The 24008-nt window shown below is 38.4% G+C and overlaps 1 protein-coding gene across 1 annotated transcript; it reads right to left on the bottom strand.

Annotated features, from left to right (window-relative positions):
• Positions 1–809: 809 nt before the first annotated feature.
• On the bottom strand, positions 810–20028 carry TMEM207 (transmembrane protein 207). Its single transcript, XM_060639528.2, has 5 exons — positions 19864–20028; positions 17933–17970; positions 11440–11484; positions 10489–10631; positions 810–946 (listed from the first exon to the last, which is right to left on the bottom strand). Exons 1-5 carry the CDS (start codon positions 19936–19938, stop codon positions 810–812), a joined length of 438 nt encoding a protein of 145 aa, XP_060495511.1. The 5' UTR covers positions 19939–20028.
• Between the last annotated feature and the right edge of the window lie 3980 nt (positions 20029–24008).

Here is a 24008-nt window from a genome sequence, read left to right as displayed (position 1 = left end):
TGTCCCATTGCTACTTCTGTACTCAGGGTTTTCAATGAGAACATTGATATCTATGCCAAAGGTTCTTATCATAGCACCCCAAGAAATGCCAAGTCTTCAGACACCAGAGAAAGGCTGAGGGCTCCAGAGTCCATATCTACTCATACAAAATGAGAGCTTTCTTTTTCTCCACACTGTGCTATTACATATGGTCCACAGCTTAGGTAGAGTTCTTCAGCTTCTATCTACACTTTCTCTCTCCTCAGGCTGAGACAGGCAACTGTTTGAACTGGGCTCTTAATCTTCCTCTTCATTCATCCTTCACCCTTCAATTCTGAGTGTCCCTTGTTCCCTAGTGTCGCCTTTTACCTTAATTCAAATATTCTCTTTCTGGTCTGGGTCTGGCACCATGCTCGGGTCATTGTGAAATTATGATAATTCTTATTAATTCCATACTGGGGGGGGTCAGATTAAAAGAGAGATAATAAGGCCAGGAAAGCTGTAATGTGTACCTGGAGTGAAATCCCAAACTTAATGAAGACCCACTCCATGCATTAATCACTGTCTATTTGAGTACTGATGGAGAAACATTGACTTGATTGTGTAGCACAAAATATAACACAGCAATGACACACTAAGAGTCCACTAATTTACTACTGAAATATCTTCCTGACCAAAATTCTTTCCCCACATTCATTCTTCTGCCTATTTGTCCTTTTTCAGGCTATATTAATTGATTTCTGGGAATTCCCACTAAATAAAAGAATTGTTCCTAAATTTGATTTTTAGAATTAAAAATATTTCTGATGTTTCCAGTTGATGATCCAGAGCTAAAATCGACTTGATTTCAGAGTTTCTTCATATGGAGGTGGGGGTCCTAATGTGCCAAAACATGGAGCAGGATATAGTTCAGGGTTTTGAGTTTGAAGGTGAATTCCAACAGTTGAATTCACAGCCACTTCTGTCCCTGGAAAGAGAAAAACGGGGACTTGTAATCTTTCTAGTCAGCATAAAACAGAAGTACAGGAACTGCCTAATAAAATCTGGCATTTCTTGGATCACTAGAGCAACAGAAAATTATTTGTACCCTTGAGAAAAAATTTACAACTATCTTGCTCTCTACAGTGATAGGTTAGTCACTATAGCAAGAAAATTTGCTCTCGTGAACAGATTATATCATCACTGACTAACCCATCAAGAAGCATTTACATTTTAGCAGCTGAAAGTAGGAGGGATGCCCTTTTTGGTAGATTAGAAGATAAGATTCCTGTAAATACTAATGGTATTTTAGCTAATGTTTCCTTCATGGGAAATGCAAATTTCAATACAAATATTTAAATATAATGTCTGAACTTCATTATTTTAGATTTATGCTCTGCAAACTACAACTAACATAACTAAACATTTCTCCATAATAAATAGTAAAAATGTTAACTTGTGCAAAGTTTGCACTTAAAGTACACACACACAATAAAGAAAAAACATTACAAAAGTTTTGAAAAATGCTTCAAAATCAAAATTTTGACTTTATTATTATTTTTAAATTTTTTATGTTTATTTTAGAGAGGACAGAGCATGAGTGGGGGGAGGAGCAGAGAGGAAGAGGGAGGGAGACATGGAATCCAAAGCAGGCTCCAGGCTCTAGCTGTGGATACAGAGCCTGACAAGAGGCGGTGGGGGGAAGGGGGACTCAAATTCATGAATCCTGAAATCATGACCTGAGCAGAAGCTGGACACTTAACTGACTGAGCCACCCAGGCGCCCCAAAATTTCAACTTTTAAATTATACACACTAGACGCCATTAAGTATCAAAAACAAGCATTTTCTTCCTCAAACTGATCACCTGGAGAGACGAACTTATTTCAGTACCTCTTTTGGAAATCTCCTATTAGTATTCCCTTGAAAGACTGTTACTATTTTTGAGTTTCAACAGGAACCAACAATAATATTTCATAACGACGTCTCTCCCTCTCCTTTTACATATATATATATATACATATATGTATATACATATATACATATACATATACATATATATATATATATATGGGTCTTCGGCTGTCTTGAAATGATTTGATTCCTTCTTTTCAAAACAATAACAACTATAAATTTCAGTAACAGCTCTAAATTCACCATTAAAGAAAAAATAGGCCCTTGAAATAAATCTAGCTCTTTGACCATTTTTTTGTATATGGAATTTAATTGGAACACAGCCATGTCATTCATTTACATATTGTCCCTTTTTGCATTACAATGGCAGAGATGAGTAGTCCCCACAGAGACAACTGGCCTGCAAAACCAAATGTGTTTCCTATCTAGCCCTTAATAGAGAAAGTTGGCTGACCTCTTCTTGAAGGGTTAAAATATGATACCACCAAGGAGATCCCAAAGAAAATGACACAATTATCAAAACAACTTAAGGAATAGTTACATGTTAGGCAATAGCTGTATCACTGGAATCCAAACGCAGGTTGCTCAGAATCTTTACCTTGGAATGAATAATGTTTATTTGGAATCGTGAATGTTCATATATTTGTATTTGTATTCACTGGCTGGGAGAGCAGAGTAGAATAATTCAAACATTAATATAATCTATGAAGGGTAGAGAATGTTGAATGGAAACCTGGTTCAGCACTTTCTGGAGGAATTATTTATTTAATTGAATGATCTACTCCTAGGCTATTACATGACATTTCTGCATGTCAGTTTTCTCCTATGCAATAAAAGGATAATGTCAGTATCTATGTCTGTAAAAGCAAGGCTAAATGAATTTAGAGTGCTTAAAACAAAACCTGATACATAATAATTATCCATTAATAACTAATTATCATTAGTAGTAGTAGTAGATATATCAAGAACTCTACCATATGCCAGGAATATGCATGCATTTTCTTTTATTTACAATATTCTGTTCTAATTTATCTTATTTTAATGGTTAAATATTTAATCATTATCATTATCAACATTATAGCACAGAGATTATTAAACAGAATAATTTGTGGAGTTAGAGGCTTTTGCAGTTAGGAAACTTAGGATGATGTAAGCTAAGTCTGAAGCACTGGATAAAGCAGTTAACATTGGCAAAGCGTATTTGCCCCAGCACCTCCCTGCATTGTGGGTACTGGTACTAAGCATTGTCCATTTCCTAGGTGAACTGCTCCTGGTATATCTAGTAGCAAGTCAATGGTCATTTAGCTATCATTCTGCCTGGAGTGGTTGATCAGATTAACTTGACAATTTTTTAGCTCAAATTTATCTCTACTGCTGCTATTATCAATATTGTGCTTCTGGCAAATGGATATTAACAATTACTCTCTGTGGTAGGTAAGTTTTATGTTATCGTCTTAGTACAAATTTGGCCGTTGCTCTTAAGCTTGTTATGAAAACCACAGCGCATTCATTTGATAAACATAACTAAGCGCATGTGCTCAGAAAGCTTTTGTGAAATCAAACATATATCAGTTTTTAATTTTTTTTCAAAGCAGGTTTACAGGCAATACCGGTACCCTCCACTTTCCGAATGTTCGCATTACCCCACTTCTGTTTTATGAAACACGTCCATTAGTAACTGCTTTTGCTAACCGAAAGAAATTCAAAGAGGGTTTTTGTTTTTACAAAAAAGGGTGAAAAGCGAATGATGTTCAGTATTTGTTTCGCAGTGAGCCACTGTAGAGGCAGTGTGCACCTGAGCAGGAGAGTGGCCCCACGCAGCTCCTTCCCTGGAGCTACATTCCACATCCCAACATCAAGCCACCATGGCTTTGAAGTGTGTCTGTGAGCATCTCTCTGTGCTTTATCTTGACTTACTTTGTGCATTCAGTAGCAAGGTGTGTTCTAAGGAATCAGAAAAGACAGGTTATTTTTGGGGTCTGGAGACACTCAAAAATTTTTCCATATAAATTAATGGTAATCGCTTCTGTAAGTCTTTTCGGCTTATGAAAGTCTTGCTTTCAGATAGCGGGGGATATCTGTATCGTATGAAGGGAGCAGGGAGCAGACATAATTTTTATATTCTGACAAATTAAGAAGCTGGAAGAACTCAGTTAAAATGCCTGCAAATATCCTGTCATTTTCTATGGAACTTCTGGCAAAGGTATGAGTTTGTTGTTGAATTTTGTAAAACCAATATACTCACTGCTGAGTTTTTATAGCCAGAGTTCAGATTTCCCACATCGTTAAGAGCAGTCCCATTGACTTGCCTTCTTGAACCTGCCCCTTCCACCTCTTTCGTCTCTTTTCATTTCTGTATCTCATTCCTTCCTCTTCTATCAGAGTGGTGGACAGTGCCTGAATTTCAGTCACTGTTCTACTATCGGCTAACTGTGTCACTTGATTTCTAAGTGCCTTGCTTCCCTCATCTTTAGAGTGTTCAGAATGATAGTGGACCCCTCGTAAGTTTGTAGGGAAGAATAAACGAGACTAGAGATGGTAGTACAGAGCATGGCACATGGTAAATGCTCAATAAATTGTGAGCTGTTACTATTATCATGCCCTGAAAAGAAAGCATGTGAATGAAACACTCCCTCTTTCCTTGCCTAAAACAAGTCACAGAATATTTACATGGAGAACATAAAGTATACAGAAGTAACACTTCAGAAACCATCCTAGGGGCACCCTGGTGGCTGTTAGTTATGTGTCCAGCTTCGACTCAGATCGTGATCTTATGGTTCATGAGTTTGAGCCCCATATCTGTGCAGTTGGTGCAGAGCCTCCTTTAGATCCTCTGTCTCCCTCTCTCTCTGCCCTTCCCCTATTCTCTCCCTCTGTCTTTCAAAATAAATAAACATTAAGAAAAAAAAAAAGAAACCATCTGAAGATAAGATAGGATCCGGGAGAATTGGGGGAGGAAAGAGGGGCATGGAAGGGCTGGCTTCTTCTCTGTCCCTGTCCAGTTCTCCTTCCCCTCCCCAATTCAGAACCCTCCCATTTAATCATTGCTGAAAGGTTAGTACTTCTATTTACCCTGAAGTAAGAAAAGGGGAAAATTATCTCTGAAATTGCAGAAGAAATGGGGTCAGGAAGATTAGATCTCTGAAAGGCAGAATTATTGAGGAGATCAGCTCCCAAGAGGAGCTAAGCCAAGATGAGTGTCTTCAGGAAGGGTGTCAATGTGGGTGCTCACCTTGCTGGCTTCTCAGGAATGGCATGGGATCTGTTTTCTGCCCTGTTAGAGCTGATAGGACCCAGCTCTGAATCACACAGGATGGAAAAGCAGTCAATATAGATTTTATCGTAATTTATTATTTTAGTTAAATAATGGCAAGGATCTCTCTGCTATGCTGTCAATAATGGTGGGGATCTCTCCTCTATGCTCTCAAATTTTCTTTTCTAATGAACACTAGATTGCTTTTTCTCCCTCAAGCCCTTAGTCCTTCTCTCACCTACCAGACCCCAAACGTTTTTCTTTTCATTATCCTTAAATGTCTTGCTTTCTCATAAATAAGAGTTTTATTCAGCTTCAAAACCTTATTTTCAGTGAAAACTTATTTTCATTATTTTCAGTAAATTAACAGAAAAATTTCTGTTTGTAAACAAATTTAAAACTTCTTTGCCATTTTTTAAATACAGATTTAATAAGCAAAACCATTAAACTGACAAACTCAAAACTTTTTCTTAAGTCACTTGTATTTTCTCTCTGTTCAGCCTGTCTCACAGTCCTTGATCTTGGGGTACAGATGGTTATGGAGAATTTTAATGATTTTCTTTTCCCACTTTACTAAAAATTTGCATACATTCCTTTAAAAAATCACTTTCTGTTGCCCAATGTGGGTTCTCTCAACTTATACATTTGAAGGAGGGAAAACCTGCAAATCTCTTGTTTTCTGTGGACTTTGCAGATAAGAAGGATCCTAAAAGCATCATTAAAATAGGTAAGGCAAGGTAAGGCCATAAGACAACATTGAAACAAGAAATCATGTCTGCCCCTAACACAGGTGCTGAGTTAATTCTAGAACTGCTGGGGTCTGATGACTGAAAGAAGGGGTGAGAGGTCTCAGAGATCACTTTATGGAAAACCCCATTCAGGAAGGTATAGGACGTTGAACAGGTCCTTTCTAGGGAATAGCAGGGATGCTAAGGGAAAACGAAGGATCCAGGAGATGAGTCAGGGGTAGCAGGGGAGGGTGATAATGGGAGGACAAACTGTCTAGGAGACCCCTGGGGCTGAGTCCAGGAAAAGGAGGCGGGACTGACACAAGAGAACAAAACAAAACAAACAAACAAAAAACAAGCATGACTATAGGGCTTGTATGAAATTAATAGGTATTAATTTCAGTACTCAAAATATCTCCAGCTTCAAACTGTAGATTCCTTCTCCTTTTGCTCTTATCTTTCCCCTTTCCCTTCACCCTCCTGACTTTCTTTTGGTCCCCCTCTTTCTTTCCCTAGCAGTACCACCCTTCCTCCTTACCCTCCAAGGGGGTAGCAGAGAGATTTTTTTCTCCCTTTATGCTGCGCAAACAATTTCATTGTGATATGTTATGGACATGCAAACATAACATGTTTACACACTGTTTACGAGGATCCCAGGCCACACATTTGTCTTTCTCTCTTGGATATTTCTAATTGAGATAATTGACAACTTGGTGGGGTGCCTGGGTGGCTCAGTCGATTAAGTGTCCGACTTCAGCTCAGGTCATGATCTTGTGGTTTGTGGGTTTGAGCCCTGCATCAGGCTCTGTGCTGATAGCTCAGAGCCTGGAGCCTGCTTCGGATTCTGTGTCTTCTTCTCTCTCTCTGCCCCTCCCCTGTGCTATTTCTCTCTCTCTCTCTCTCTCACATAAATAAATAAATAAATAAATAAATAAATAAACATTAAAAAAGGTCATTGACAACTTGAGCCATAATAATATTGCCTGGAATTGCTAGTGAGAGAAATCTCCCATTGTACACATTTTAACAGCACTCAAGTTCAGTCTACTCTACCTTTCCATATTCTGTCAAAATTCTCTTCTTGGCTCTTCAGTTGAGGGCAGCTTCTATGGGACCCTGAGAGTCACATCTTGGATCCACAGATCAGAAGAGCAGAGCTGTTTCAACTAATATATTCAACAAATAGTGGCAATAGAATGAGATAATTTTTGAAGAAATAAAATAAGGATCTAGGAAGAAACCCAAGTTTAATAGAGCAAATCCAGTTCTCTCCATTAAAATGTTTTAAATGACCCATTTCCTACATTTTGTATGCAGGAGGGAATTTTCTATCTTCCCCTTTGTGCTCAGAGGGTGGCAGGGAGTCCAGAAATCTTATTTCATATTCTCACGTCACCATTATCTTTCAACTGGGTTCTCATTTTCCTCTGTCCTCTGACCTGAGACTGTGAGGAAAACGCAGGTGAAGCCCCATACCCAGCCGTGTGGGTGTATGAATCTGGCAGTGACTGGATCACCTTGAAGCTGTGAGCACATACTCTATGGGGTACTGTGGAGATTTGGGTCCTGACCTCCCCTGTAGCCGTAAAAAGATCCTGTAGTGGTTCTTCATTTCTCTTTTGGAGGAAACCTCTTTTTCCAGAAACAGTAGATCGAAAGAATCGTTTGTCAGGGGAAATGAAAGTGTAATGGGGATCCAGTGGGGAAATGAAATCCAGTCTGGGTCTGGGTCTGGGTTTCAGAATGCCTTAAAAAATTGACTCTCGGGGCGCCTGGGTGGCGCAGTCGGTTAAGCATCCGACTTCAGCCAGGTCACGATCTCGCGGTCTGTGAGTTCGAGCCCCGCGTCAGGCTCTGGGCTGATGGCTCGGAGCCTGGAGCCTGTTTCTGATTCTGTGTCTCCCTCTCTCTCTGCCCCTCCCCCGTTCATGCTCTGTCTCTCTCTGTCCCAAAAATAAATTAAAAAAAAAAATTGACTCTCTGGGATGTGTAATACACAAATTGCTAGTCAGAAAGATATCACTAAAGATCACAGAGAATACCACTTCAAAAATTATTCTGTTGCAATTTTTTTTCAGAGAGAGAGAGAGAGAGAGAGAGAGAGAGAGAGAAAGTGAAAGAGAGCACAAGCAGAGATGTGGCAGAGGGAGAGAGAACCCCATGCAGGTCAGGGATCATGGCCTGAGCTGAAATTGAAAATCAGATGCTTAACCAACTGAGCCACTCAAGTGCCCCTGTTCTATTTTTTTTTTTTTTTTTTTTTTTAGAGAGGAAACACAGGAATGCAAGGAAGCACAACTCTGGGAGCCACATTCACATCCAAGACTGTGTGAATAGCTGTTCACTGTCCGTACAGCTACTCTGAGCATCCCTGAGATAGGATAGATGGGTAGGAGGTGGGATAACCTAACACCCAACTAGGCAAGGGGAAAATAAATAAATAAATAGAAATGGGAAACTGAGCTTCTGGTCCTAAGATGGAAAGCGACAAAAATGAGTTTTGTAATAACTTCAGCTGAGGGAGAGTTTATGTGTTTCTTGAGCAAAGTAAGATTCAGTGAGCTACCAGTGGGATTAAGGAGGACCCAAGAGAATGGAAAAGGGGATGTGGATTCTGGAGAGTAATCCCTACCGTTGAGGAATCACCCAGTGGAAATGTCTGGAGGTTTGAGATACCAGGCTGTACTTAGCACAAGGGATGAGGTGACTAAACCATGAGTGTCCTGCCCAGATTTCTGCTGGCTCCCTGCCCTCAATTATGGACAACTTGAAGTCTATTAGTTGACTTGCAGCAAAGGCCTATGTGGTATATTTATCCAGCACAGTGAGAAAAGTATATAACATCCTTTGGGAGAAATAATAGCCACTTTTCCAGGTTGGTTTTTAGCAGTTAGAAATAACATCCAAGAAGCCCCAATCTTGTGCCTAGCACTTGGTAGATGTGAAATAAACTGTGACTGTATTTTTTTAAAGAACCATTTCTTCCCAAGTATATTCTTTTCCTGTCCTTGATGACTTCAGGGTCATATAGTAATACAGAGAATGTGATTCTAATGCCCTGCATTTGATATGATTATATTCAGATTATTGCAGTAATCGATCACGCTTGACACCTTCGCTCCCAGTCATACCTGTCTGTTGAAGCAAGTTCAGGCAAATTCAAAAGCATATGTGTAAACCACCACACAGGAAATATAAAACATCAGATAAATGGGGATATAACTGTGGCAAATAAACTGCGTTAAAAGTGAAAACAGTATAACTGGGTAGCTTACTTATTAAGAGGAGACATTTTTAAAGATTCAAGACAGTCTAGAAAAGAGTCTTCTTCTGAGTAAGTAAAGGCTAAGAAGACCAGAGAAGATTTTCCTCTTTAGAAACTCGAGTCAGGTTGGAAGAATCATAATTGCATTTATTTGTTAAATATCTCAAATTAAATAAAGAAAAATAGACCAATGTGGCCATGTTGACCACTTTGACTAATAAAATTTATTAGAATGTCAGTGACCCGATTTCCTCCTATGCTTAATAGAATGTGTTCAATTTTAAGAGAAAGATTATTTTTTCATTGGAGACTTTAATTATCCTTCCCCAAGTAACCATTTCTCAAATTGACATGTGTTTCTTCCATTAAATATAACTTTTTAAAAAGTCAATAATAAATATAATCCCTAAATCTTAGAGTACCAAGTTTTGATATTAAAACATTTAAGCTAATTTTTTACCCCACTTTTTATTTAGCTGTTAGTTTTCTCAGGGCATGCCCTGTTCCATCTATTAAAAATCTTATGCTGGTCCAAGTTCCTGGAGGGTGGCTGTTAATCTCCACCACACCCTCCCTATGTGCACTATGGATGGTGTACAAAATAGCATCTTAAAGGGAAAGTTTCACAACAGATGGTCTGGTTGAGAACAATGCTTAACACAAATAAATAAACTATGATCTGTGACCTCCCAGATCAGTTAAGTGATAGTTCTATTACTTATAGCTAAGGCTGCTGCTACAAATAACTCTGAAAACTTGGATTCCCTCCATTCCTTACTCTTACGTAAACTAGAAAATAGCAGAAAGGGCATGGTTTTGGGGGTGGGGGTTGGAAGCAGGCAGGATCAGGGTGCTACTTGTGTGTCTGGAGAGAAAGGACATGGATATTGACATCCGCCTGCCCGATTCCAAGTATTTCAGGCTGTCCATTGGTAGCAGACAATCTGGAAAGTGTGGTTCAATGTCATTGCAGATAAGTGAGGCATAGAGAACTTAGTAAATGAGACTACGAACACAAGGCAGGCTAGACTTATATCAAAGGCTCAGAGAGACTATTCTGTACCTTAAACCCTACCACTCGGAGTGACAAGCCCTGTATCTCTCTTCACTTTTGTGTATTGACTGAGAAAATGTTTAGGTCTATCCTTGTACTAAACTACGAGTCATTTCCCTAAGTCACATTTGGCGGGGGGGTCCTCCTTTCTTCTGAAGTTATCTCATGTAGACTTTCTCCCCACTGAACTCCTTTGAGTCTCTAATAAACTATGTTTTGTTCTCAGTTCACCAATCTGCTTTCCAGAGGTTAGTTTTTCAATTCACTACAAACCATTAGATTTCTAACAGGAAGTCTAGAAGTGTGCAGACAGCTCACCATAAACGGGGTCCAAGTCTCCAACAGCAAAAACAGCCATAGTGCGTCTTGGGGAATCAATTTGAGGTCTCCGCAGCCAGCAATGGAGGCAGGAGAACACTACTCCACAGAGAAGAGCCACCAGGAAAATCAGCAACAAGAACCTGATGCCAGAAGAAGAGCAGAGGAGTATGTAAGACTGCTGCTACTTCCTGGAGAAGGGGCAAGAGCTTCAGGAGCTAGGATGCAAGGTTCTGTGAGGCCGGATTCCTTGAGCAATCCCCTGCCACACCTCACCCATCCTCACTGAACCAGGAATATTCCCTGCCGCAGAGTGGTGGATCTTGCCAGGGGGTAATGATCACTTCCTCTGGAAATTGGAGGGGTGTTCTAAGGAACCAGGTCTTTGTTCCTTCATTCATTCATTCATTATTCCTTTCTTTCAGCCAGCCAGCCATACATTCAACTAGTATTTAAGCAACTGAACAAGTTCTAAATGTTGGGGTTGGGGATTTAAAGGTGGACAAGACAGGAGCTAACCTTCTAATTGAGAGAACTGATAAACTTGCTTAGAAAATATGGAAGTCATATATGAGGAGATTGATAACAACTGTCTTATAATTTCTGAAGGACTAGCTTATAAAAGGCAGCACTTTTATTTTGAGGGTTTTCAAGACTTTTGGAATCAGTAGAGGAGTCATGTGGTGGAGATTTCAAGAGAAAGAACAATTATTTTACTGTTACGTGTCTCTAATTTGGGAACAAGATATTATTCCTAAAAATAGTTAAGTTCCCTGCCACAGGAAGTACATTAGTAAACAGGGGACAATAAACTGAAAATGATGTTTCCACATGTATTACATGACCCCTAACATTTCCTTAACTGTATGATTTCATGTGCCATCTCAATTATTTAGGACACAGAGTGTATACATAACACCAAAAATGTATCACAAATTGGGATGTCCTTACCAGATATACCAGCCATTTGTGTATTGATCTTTATAGTTTATGCACCTGGTGATAGAAGGACAATAGTTAGTGCTGGACCTCTAGATGGTCAAAGCCTATTCTTTCAGACCATGTTATCCGTTCTGACCCTACCAGTTTCCCTGGAACAATACTCACTGCACATCACACCCCGCCCCAGCACATGTGAGTATCACTCACTCACATACTCACTGCACATCACACCCCGCCCCAGCACATGTGAGTATCACTCACTCACATACTCACGGCACATCACACCCCACCCCAGCACAATTAAGCAAATGTATACAGTGTGCCCGCTTCATTCAGGACACTAAGAATACAGGTAAATGTGAAACTATCCGAAACATACATAGATAATTGCACTTTAATAGGTTTGATTCTCGAGTTACATATATGGTTGCATATTGAGAAAGTAGTGACTAACTTCCCAGGGCTAACATGTCATAGGTATTAGGTATTAGGCAGATAATCTTCCCACCATTCTGTTTATCCAGAGACCTAGAGTTTTTTAAAATGCAGTCACCTGGAAGGTTTAAAATCTATTAACCTTTAATATTTTGGTAAAAAGAAGCAGGCTGCAAACCAGCTTGGAGGAAGAAATTGGGAAAAAGGGAAAATGAATGAATGTGGGTACATGTGCCGTTTATCAAGGAATGAGAAGCTGATTTCTTCAGTCAGGACGGACAAATCATTTGTGTGTCTAGGCACGATTAAATCATTCTGGGACAAGTTTATTTACTTATTTTTAGTTTTCAAAGAGAGAGAGAGTAGAGAGAGTGCAAGAGGGGAAGAGGGGGAGAGAGAGAGAGAGAGAGAGAGAGAGAGAGAGAGAGAGAGAATCTTAAGTAGGCTCTACTCTCAGCATTAAAACCTGACGTGGGGTTCATCACAGGGCTCGGTCCCACGACCTTGGGATCATGACCTGAGCTGAAATCAAGAGTCAGATGCTCAACCCATTGAGCCACCCAGGGGCCCTTCTTGGATAAGTTTTAAAAGATCACACGAAAACAAAATTCAAAAAACAAAAACAAAACAAAAACAAAAAAAAAAACAAAAGAAAACAAAAACAAATGAACATACACATTAAAAAAAAAAGAAAAAAAACAACAAAAAAGAAAACAAAATCTGCAGTGTGATTTTTAGGGGGTTTCACTCCCCAGGTGTAGATACCTCTGTGATATTCCACTATGCCAGGCATGGTGCGCTGAATGTAGGTTTGCTGACAGCATTTTCTCATACTTCAGTACATGGATCGTTATCAAAGTATTCTGGGATTAAACAGTGGAAACCTGTTCATCACAGCTCGATAAGCTTGTGAGTTGGAGCTGTACTTAATCATGGCTACTTCAGTCTTTGTTAAAATAACACCCAGTACTTTTCAGCTTGAAAGCACTCATAACTGTCAGCTAATTTATTGCTCCCAACATCTCCAAGGAGGCAGTGTGTCATGTTTATCATCACACTAGTCAGAAGTGGCTTTTTAACAGTTGTGAAGTGTCAACATAAAAATTTTACCCCAAATATTTAATAGGAAACTTAATCACCCAGAGAACAGGTTTGGTTTTTTTTTCTTTCATTTTTTGTGTTTTAGATTGTGTGTGTGTGTGTGTGTGTGTGTGTGTGTGTGTTCACCTAAAGTCACAGGTTCAAAAGGCTGGGAAAAAATGGCAGCTGAAGTATAACTTTAATAAAGCATCCTAAGACAAGCAATCATCAACAAAGCATTTAAAAATATTAATGCCACATCCTTATAAAAGAATGTTATCCAGTCATCAAAAAGAATGTAGATTCATATTTATAATTAAAAGCTTTGTGAAGTAAAATGATATAGAAGGCTCAATTCTACTTTGTATATTTTCTTTTATGCAATTACAATGATTTCACTAAATAGTTATTATATAGTAGTACACTCATATACACCAAATTACTAATCATGCTTCCTTCTCTGGCAGATGGTATCATGAGGCTCTTTATCTTTTCCATATTTCCATACTGTTTGAATATACAATGTATTATATTTATAGCCATACAATTTTAAATATTATCTTAAAAATATATAAATCTTAAATATGTAGTACCCTGCCTTAGATGGATGTGGGGGAATTCTCTTGTGTCCTAGCCCAATAAAAGAGAAGAAGGTTCCTATCTGGAATCTTAAAATCTGAGGGCATGATCAGAAGTGTAGATTTCTTCATCTTCCTCCATTATAAATCTGTGCTTACCCTCCGTACATGTAAAAATAGACCATATCCTTTTCAGAATGTCGATTCTAAAGATTAACTACCTCAATTTGTTTCTCAGATCTAATTTTTGAGCCACTCAATATTTGTTTCCAGTGATAGCAATTATCCAAATTGACTTATTTCACTTTCTCTTTCTGATCCTGTGCACCCACAGGTGCAGTTTCTGATATGCCCTAAATACAATGGCCAAGAAGCAATTAGCTGGACAAATGCTAAGTGATTATATAATTTCAGAATTGCAGGCACCTTTGGGATCATTTCTTTCACTCTCAGAATTTTACATACTTTACAACGAAAACCCAGAGTAGGAAAGTCAGTGGGGAAGTCACTAGCTGGCCAAAGAATGGATTTATTTATTTATTTATTTATTTTTAATTTTTAAAAAATATTTATTTTTGACAGAGAGACATAGAGCATGAACACGGTAAGAGCAAAGAGAGAGGGAGACACAGAATCTGAAGCAGGCTCCAGGCTCTGAGCTGTCAGCACAGAGCCTAACATGGGGCTCAAACCCATGAACTGTGACATCATGACCTGAAGGGAAGTCAGACCCTTAACCAACTGAGCCACCCAGGTGCCCCAAGGCTGAAGAATTCAAACCAGATTACAGGTCTTCTGACTCTGTGTGCTTCCCTCCTACCCCCCCCCCCCCATTATTTCCATGTTTTTCTCAAGGTCAGTTTTTAAAGATTTTTCTTTTTTTTTCATTTTTTTTTTTTTTCATTTTAAGTAGGTTCCAAGCCCAACGTGGGGCTTAAACTCATGACCCTGGGATCAAGGGTCTTATACTCTATTGACTGAGCCAGCCAGGTGCCCCTTAAACAGATTTTTCTTAATTCTTAAAAAAAAAAACAGTATCTAAACTGTAATAATGTTCTAATTGCTCGAATTTTAGATGCAAGATAGTCATTGTAGGAAAAGTTGCAATTTTAAAAAATGAAGTTACTATTTGGAGATTTATATATGATTGGTCAAATTGGGAAGATGCCAAAAATGAAAAAACGATCAGGAGAAATGAGAACCAACTCTGATGCTTAAGAAAGACGTTCCCAATAATCAGAGTTCTCTGGAAGTGGTTGCTGATGGACATCATTTCTGACTCTACTGGAAGGCTATTGTCCTTCTCTGCTTGGGTGTTGTGAAGATGATTCTTCCTCTACAGAGATGATTAGACTTATTGATCTTTATTATTCTTCTCAGTGCTGAGATTCTGTGGACCTAAGATTAACTACCATTTCATTAATTTGATAAATTCAGGAAGAAAACTGCAGAGTCACTCTGTTGGCTCCTTTGCTAGAATCGCCCAGAACTTCCTGTGCCAGGCATTCTTCTAAACCAGTTATATAACTTCAGGGGAATTAACTCGCTTTCCAATTTACAATGTTATTAGGTAAGGTCACAATATTGTAATCCTCATTTTACAATTCAGAAAATTCAGTCGGGGAGACATTAACTGGCTTGCCCAAGATAACAAAGCTACAAGTGGGAGAGTCAGGCTTCACATCCAGACTGTCTGGCAGTGGAGTCGGTGTCTCCTACCACCATGCAGCAACCCCCCCCCAACCGCCCCGGGAACAGTAAAAGCCGGCTCTGGCCTCACATTACTATGTGGAGTCCTGCCTGAATGCATTCAGTATCCTGTGCTCCAAAATGTTTCAAAAATATTAAAAATTCCCCCCCAAAAAAGAAAAAAATAGAAATGAGAGTGTGGAGGGTCTCACACAGAGAGACTAAGCCAAGAGTGAGATCATTTTTTAAACTGAATGTAGTATGTAAAATTAGAACCCAACTCGAGATCTGGCTTAACCTTTCTAGCAGTGAAGAGGATGAGAGGGAGAACTGGCTATATGGTATCCTCTAAAATTAACAAAATCATGCAGCATTACTCACCAGATGCACAACTATTCCTGGAGTAGACACCAGGGGAGAATTCAAACTATGGGGCTTTATGAAGAGGGTACTGTGGGCAATAGGAGCAGTGTTTTTCATATGCCCTTAGAGTAAAAGCAGTAACAAATTTCATGGATCCTTTCTTTTTTAAACCATTCTTTAACATAGGCAAAAGTGAGATTTAGCTACAATAGTCCGGGAGAGAGATAGGTGCCATATCATATCACCCAGAGATGGGTGACTTGACTTAATTAATCCAGGGGAGGTTGTGTAGTATCTAGAAGAATAAGCGAATCATATATCCCTCAGGTATTTCTGCCAGTGTATCATTTCATTTAATATTAGACATACAATATAGTTTTGTAGTGCAAAATTATAACACATATACAGTAGTATAATAGTACATACAGTATACGTATGTGTATGATACATGTGTATAGTTGTAATATAAAATTCTGGACTCAGGAGTCAGTCCTGGGTCCAAATCCAAGCTCTGCATTTTACTTGCTTACTCTTGAGAAAAACACTTCACTTCCTCAAACCAGGTTAGATGGCGACATATTAATCAATTAATGCAATCTGTTAATGCAATTCATTTACAGAATCCTATATATGTATGATCATATTTATCTTTTATAAGTTACCTTTTTTCTGGACATACACACACATCACTGTACTTGCTTATTTCTGGGAGGGTAAAGGATTAGGCATGTAATGGGGAGGATCTATCAAGTTTTTTTCATATACTAACTTACTTACAGTATTTAAATTTTATACAAAGACAGCCTAGCAATGCGTTGTTCATACTAAAGAAATGCTGTTATAAAAATAAATTGAGGAGGTTAGATCAGAGAAAATACGTTTGAAAACAGATTTAAATAGAACTAATCATCTCTCAAACACCTTCCTGTGGTGACAAAAGATTTGGGAAAGCATCTTCAATGTATACAGTTACTTAATCCCACCTGCGATACCAGGTACTTTCTTGCCTTCTCTTTTTATCTTCTGCTAACTTGCATTTTATTTGAAGTAGTTTCTTATTTCCATTCAAAAGAAATGGTATTAAATAGTGACAAATACAACAGACATTTACATGCAAAGTGGGGTAGCCAAAAAATTGTACTTAAGTACTAATTGAAACCCTGCGTTAATTCGCTGCTGTCTCCCTTTGAGTCTCCATTTCTTTATGTGAAAAGGAGACCAGTGGCCTCAGTGACTCTAAAGGCAGCTTATCAATTTCCTCAACAGTATAGTTTCCTATCATGTTGATTGGAGAATTACGTTCAACATTTATGAGCCTTTCCAATTATGAATTTCTTTTTCTCTTATTCTGGGTCAAAGACAGAAGAGATTGGGCAAGATGAGGCAGCCTGGAGGTCCAGAATTAAGTAAATACATCAGTCATCAAAACCTCCATTATGCCACAAACACCAGAAGACAGAAAAAAACAAGTCTAAAATCAGTGCAAAGAAAGAACAAAGGAGAGCAATGGAAAAGCTGGAAGAACAGCACAGACTTAACATGCAGCTTATCAATAATGAGATGAACCACCAAAACCAAGTGAATGGTTCCAGGGCCGAGGAAGGCATTCACATAACATGGCCTCTTAATTTGGAGGTAATGCCCAGGCCTTGAGACTGTGGCCTTGAGGGTAACTGGCAACGATAATTGAAAACAGTTAGTTGGCAGTGAGGGCTACACCCAGGAGAAGACAGTGCTTGGCAGACATGCTTTTCTGACACTTGCATGAAGTCACAGTGCATTACAGTTGTCATTAATCAGCAGCAGCGTTATTAATGGCACCTTCTCCTCATTTCCCGAATAGAATTCTGGGAACCATTAAGTCTATAGCACAAAGAGTGAGAAAATTGAGGCAATTATTCACGTAGTATACATCAAAAGCACTTTGAAATATACATATAATACAGGTTAGAATTTTTGTGAGTTTGCTTCTATTTGAAAATGAATATGCAGAAAACTGCAGCCCACTATCACTGTGACTTAGAAGTGTGGATGCAACCATAGATGACGTTGTGATTCTTTCATGAACCTAAAGAACCCTCAATACCTCCGTGGTGGAGAATGGAGTAAGCAAAAATACCTAGAAATCAATGAGGCCCCATATATTTAACAAAGCCAATCATAATGAAAGTGCATCTTTTTTCTGCGTTTAGAAAAATTGAGCCATTTGCATTTAAAAACAATTTACTCTTACTTTGCTTGCATGATTATAATCATGTGAAACTCATTTGGGGCTTCTCAAATGACTTGAGCCTTATTTATTCTTTGAATTTTGAAAATGCTAAATAAAAACATGGAGCCTCTTGCTATTTACTTACATTTCCTTTTCTTCACATGGTGGGTCCGAGAGCACCAACTGAAACACATGTTTAGAACAATGAAACCCGAACTTCTCATTAGTCTAATCCTTTAATACAAACGGCGCTTAGAGACAATGTGGGTTTATATCATTTCGTTTGTTTTTTTAATTAAAAGCTCTGTTGCAGAGTCTATTATTGGTGCACAGAATTTTAATTGAAAAATAAAAATCTCTGGATAGATCCTCTAGCTGAGCAGTGACAGGGGATATACATTGTGAGCCAGATTCCTATCCTACACACCCGTACAGATGGATGTGAAAATGCCTTTTGTTCGTTCTGCAGGCAGATTTGGCTTGCTCTAAAGACCTTTTTTGCACCTTGCATTTTTTCTTTTTTTCACATTTTAGCCAGAGGAAGGAAGTTCATTATTTGCGAGTAGTATTTTCACACAAAGAAATCAAGTTCCCTACCTGAAAACAGAAGTCCATTCCATTAGCATTAATGGGTGTTAAATATATGCATGAAGAAGTGACTTTAACTAGCTCTAAGGGGAAGGCCGATTTAAAATTACATGACATTCCAGTTGAGATTTACTTTTCTCTCTTTATCAAAGAAGAGAGAAAAAGTAATAACCTTGATTGCTTTGTTTTAAACAACCCAAACCATAGGAATTTCAATATAATTATCTTAGTTCTCTGTGTTGAACCTTGCAGGTTACAATAACTCACATCACAGAGGAAAGAAAGTACTCCTTCCTAGAGGTTTTGTTTGTAGGTTTGTTTTTCCCCTGAACTGAGACTCTTTCAAGAAAATCTTTACAAGTCATTTATATGTAGTCCTAAAACTTGGGTTAAGGAGATCAGTGTAGTATTTATTTTTCTGGACTATGCCACACAAATAACAGAACAGATACGAAGTTGCAAAATTTAAAATGATAGGCTTGGGAATTTTTGTGAGACACGTCTTTTTTCCCTTTAATCCCGAATGCATCCTCTTCAGCACCTTATATTTACACCACCACGTTTATCTGGGCAAAGAGATTTGTGGAGTCGCAGATGGAGCCATGAATTGGCCATCAGAGAGCATGGTAATGAACAATTTATAAGCACAGAAAATGAGTTGCACTCTCTTTTGCTAGAAATGCTGCAAATAGATTTGCATACTAACTGAGAGGAAAATGAACATTCAAATTTTTGTTCATAAGGAAAGTTTATTTATGAGTAGATGAAATCATTTGGGATCCAGCTTAACAGATAAACAAATAAAGCCCGCATTTCAATTTCAAGTCACTTCCTAGACTTCTTGGGTGCTGCACCCTACCTAGCAAGGAGTCCACAGTCTTATATTATTACCACCTCGCTGCCAATGCATTAGCTGTCAGGCTTCAGGCTTTTCATGAAATGGTGAGCAAAGTCTTAATGTATTTCAGAACTAAATCTTTCAGATACATTGCGTTCAAGTAACACAGATACAGAGATGCGGGTATTAGTCTGAATGAGATGCTAGAGCAGAGGAGCCAAAATAAACTCTAAGATGGTTCTGTCTACGTTGCTCAGCACTGAAAAAATGGTCAACCCTTAAGTACAGTTGCAGGCAACAGTAAACATGTCTTAAAATGAATGCTGCCGCAGCAGTTTGATATATCAATAACATTTTTCATTTAAAAAAATTCACAGCCTAGTAAAGTTAAGCAAAGACTAAATTGCATCATGTTACTTCAACAGCAACAGAACTGATACAGATACAGAAGAAAAAAGACTACTGTCATGGACCATTTTGTTTTCTGTGTCTCTGACCAGTAAATATAATAAGTCATAAGATGCTGGTAACACTTTCTTAAACGGAATCTTCTAAATGTAAGAGTAGTTAAGGTACCCAAAGAACAAACTATCACAATCAGATTCTTAGAGTACCTCCAAAAATCTTTTCCCGAAAGGAGAGATGGTTACCTGGAATAGTGGCAAACATGAGGTTCCCATTTTTGAGATGACTGATGTAAAACGAAAAGGTCTGGATCTCACCATACTTGAAGAACAAGCTGCTCGAAACTGGTGTCTGGCCGTCTGTGTTGATCTCCCTCTTTTCCTAGAACTTGTTAGCCTCTAAGTTATGCTTCCTACCAGAGCACTCACTAATGGTGCTCCTTGTGACTGGTAACATGCACGCTGGGGCAGGCATGTTGGGTGCGTGCGCACAGGTACACAGAGTTCAAGGAATTTCAATGTAAGGTCAGAACCCTGGTAGTTTGTCAAGTCCTTAGAAGCCAGGGTTGTACATGCTGACCTGCAAAACCAGCTGGCTGCTTAAATTACTTAGGTCATTCAAGAGCATGTTTTATTCCAGGGCATTTCTGGGTTTTATACAGAATCTGGTACCTGGAATGTTTATTTAGTTTTCTTCCCCTTGTTGATCCTTTTTGCTCCTCTTTTTCTGCGTATCATTTTCAGTCCCAGGTCTAACCCAATCTTGGGCATAAAGCCTTCCTTTTCTCATCATGACCACACCCTACTTTTAAACAGTGTATATTTCAAAGTTTATTTTAATGAAATGACACAATCACAAAAAAATAAAATAAAACTTTGCAAAAATATCTAAGGAAGTACTGAAAAAGAATAAAGAGGCACAAAGTTACTTTATATTAAGATTTATTAGAAAAATACAGAAATTTACAAAAATTGGTACTGATGTTTGTAAACAATAAGATAAATTTAACAGGAGCACATGGGTGGTTCAGTCCATTAAATGTCTGACTCTTGATTTTGGCTAAAGTCATGATCTCATGGTTCGTGAGATTGAGCCCCACATCTGGCTCTGTACTGACAGCATAGAACCTGCTTAAGATTCTCTCCCTCTCTGCCCCTCCTCTGCTCTCTCTCTCTCTTTCTCAATAAATAAATAAATAAATAAATAAATAAACATTAAAAAATAGAATATATTTCAGAAACTATTAAAATAAACAACGATGTCAGCTGCTATTTCGAACCAGTGAGGAATAGGCATTATTCAGGAAATGATAAAGAACTGAGTGGTTAGTGGAAAGAATATAGCCAATTATTTTTAAGATGCTTAACCACATTCATAATTAGATAAATATAGCTTACAATTATAATCAGAATGGCACGTTGAAAAAATTGATACTAGAATAAAGAGAGGTAGCTGTGGGGAAACAAGTCCTCTCTTACATGGTTGGGAAAACTGTACAGCGTCTTTGGGAGAGGCAATACCTATTTACCTAAAACCTGAATACATCTGTTGGTCAAGAATTCTGCCAAGAATAAATCCTAGACATACTGCTACACGTGGCATAAATAATTACATGCAATAGTGTTCACCAAAGCATTGTTGGTCACAAAATATTAGAAATAGCAAATATCCATCAAAACGTGGCTATTTAAATACGAAAGGATTATATCCACTCAACAAAGTACTAAGCAGATATTTAAAAAGGTATGATAGATGGGACATCCGGGTGGCTCAGTCGGTTGGGCATCTGACTTTGGCTCAGGTCATGATCTTGTGGTCCATGAGTTAGAGCCCTGCGTCGGGCTCTCTGCTGACAGCTTAGAGCCTGGAGCCTGATGTGGATTCTGTGTCTGCCTCTCTCTCTCTCCCCCTCCCCCAATCATGTTCCATCTCTCTCTCTCTCTTTCTCTCTCTCTCTCAAAAATAAATAAAAACATTAAAAAAAATTTTTTTAAAGGTATGATATAGACATCAGGACAGCATGCAACTCTTGGTCTAAGGGTTGTGAGTTGACAACCCATGCTGAGTGTAGAGCTTACTTTAAATAAATAAATAAATAAATAAATAAATAAATAAATAATAGAAAGGTAGGGCAGATTGCAGATGCTGACATGGAAAAGGCCTCTAAGAGTTATAATTAAGCAAAAGGAACAAATTGTGAAACACCGTGTACATCATGCTAGTTTTTATGCAATAATTAGGGAAACATAGCTATAGTGTTTTCTCTCTATATAAAACGTACACTCATAGACTCCTATACGCATTGAATGAATATCTCTGCTTAAAACTTAACAGCGAGTTTCTCTGTATAAGGGAAATGAGGGTGAGGAAACAAGAGTAGGAGGGAAATTTAATTTTCACATTTAAAGCTTTTTGTACGTTTGATTTTATTTTTTAATTGTCATCTAATCATTTTATACATACATACATTTCTAAGGATCAATTTTGAAGCCAATCATAGGATTCAGAACAAGCATGTTGTAGTTGAACAGGATAGTTCACGACATCCAATTCAAATGGTAATACATGAATTCATTTATGATCACATACCTCGATTGCACAAGAAACAAACCAGCAGTGTTAGTTATCTAACCTGCTGTTATGAACGGGCCATTAAGGTATATACATTAGTTGAGCTGCATCTGGACAGGCTAAGCAGGCTGCATGGTGGCCTCAGTCTGTTTAGTATGCAGCACAGACACGACCATGAATTTCAAAGCAGAGGAAGGGCTTGGTGCCAGTACCAACGGGAGATAAGTAAACCAAGCCTACAGTATTATTTGTCCCTAGGACACCCTCCATTTTGAGTGTCTCTGAAGCCTGTAATTAAACAGAAGGAAAAATAGGCTCTTCACTGGTGAACTTATTTATTAGGCGGTCAGAAGCCTGACTTCCGTCAGCGGAGTCAATGGTCTTAAATCCTGGGAAAGGAAAGGGAAGCCAGAAAACTAGAAAAGAGATGGAGTGGAAACAAAGGCAGCACGTTTGGTTTAGCTTTGGAAACTGGAACTATGACCAGCCAGATACATAGATTAAATAATTCTTGTGAAAAAAACAAAAAACAAAAAACCACAATTTTGTAGCAGGTGGCTGTCTGGGAGTATGGCAGCTGATAGGAGGTGGAATCTATACTAACAATAATACTGCAAACATGACGACTATATCTGGTGCTAAAATAAAAATTCATATTCATCGCCACCTCTCTATTTCCAGATTGCTATTTATCTGTTGGCTTCTGTGACTTTTTTATACCACTTCCAAAGGTCAGCATGGTAGATTCTGCATAAGACAGAAGTTTCCCTTGGATATTCCCTTCCCAGCGTTATGACAGTTTGAAGGTCTTGGAAAAAGAAGACTGCTCATGAATGTCCTTTTACCTCTATAAATTTTAAGCTTTTTATTTTGAGATAATCGTAGATTCACATTCAGTTTTAAGAAGAAACACAGAGGTCTCATATATCCTTTTTTCCAATGGTAACATCTTGCCTTGTACAATATCATAACCAGGAAATTGACACTGATATAATCCACTGTCTGTAAGGTTTGTGTGACTTATGTTTTATCATCTAAAAGTTGTGGTTAATCCAGTATTTTTTCCCAAATACATGCTCACATGCATGAATGGTCATGAGTTACCATCCCTAGGAAGTCAAGTTGAAGATGGATGACTGCTACTCTTAACAATATGATCTCTTACGTCATTAAGATTCTATGGACTTCTAAGGCACCTGGGTAGCTCAGTCGGTTAGGTATCTGACTCTTGATTTCAACTCAAGTCATTATCTCACGGTTGTGAGATTGAGCCCCACGTTGGGCTCCATGCTGAGTGTGGAGCTTGTTTGGGATTCTCTCTCTCTCTCTCTCTCTCTCTCTGCCCCTGCCTCTCTCTCTCTCTCTCTCAAAATAAATAAGTAAACATTAAAAAAAATTAAAAAAAAGATTCTATGGACTTCTTATGTTTGAATATAAGGGTGGAAGACAACAAAACTCTTGGAAAGAATCAGGAAGAAGGAGAAAGAGGACATGTAACTGTGATGATAGATGAGATTATACTCACAATATTTACTGAGTAGTTGGAGGTTGAACTCTACATCAGTATTTTTGTAACGAGAGAATGGACAGCTGTATGTTCAATGGTACAGTGCTGGCCATTTACCCTAGTCTTTCTCTTGTGCTGGATAGTAGAAGAGAGTAAATCCTACAGCAGAGGATGGACAGGAGAGGATATGAAGCTATTATCTGGATTTGGAGCCTGGCAGAAGGCCAGATTCCCTGAATCTCTAAAGTTCTATCGATATTTTTCCTTAAAGGTCATGGTGTGCAGGTGTTAAAAAAAATCTAAGGACGCAAA

This window comes from Panthera onca, chromosome C2 (assembly GCF_046562875.1).
Source record: "Panthera onca isolate mPanOnc1 chromosome C2, mPanOnc1 haplotype 2, whole genome shotgun sequence".
Taxonomy (NCBI): Eukaryota; Metazoa; Chordata; class Mammalia; order Carnivora; family Felidae; genus Panthera; species Panthera onca.
This window is presented reverse-complemented; position numbering and strand designations above follow the sequence as displayed.

Coding starts and splice junctions, on each gene's coding strand:
- TMEM207 (XM_060639528.2), bottom strand. CDS start 19,938: ATGGTGAGATCCAGACCTTTTCGTTTTACATCAGTCATCTCAAAAATG. Junction 11,485..17,932: donor CCATGTGAAGAAAAGGAAAT/GTAAGTAAATAG, acceptor TTCTATCACCAG/GTGCATAAACTATAAAGATC. Junction 10,632..11,439: donor ACAAATGGCTGGTATATCTG/GTAAGGACATCC, acceptor TTCTGGCATCAG/GTTCTTGTTGCTGATTTTCC.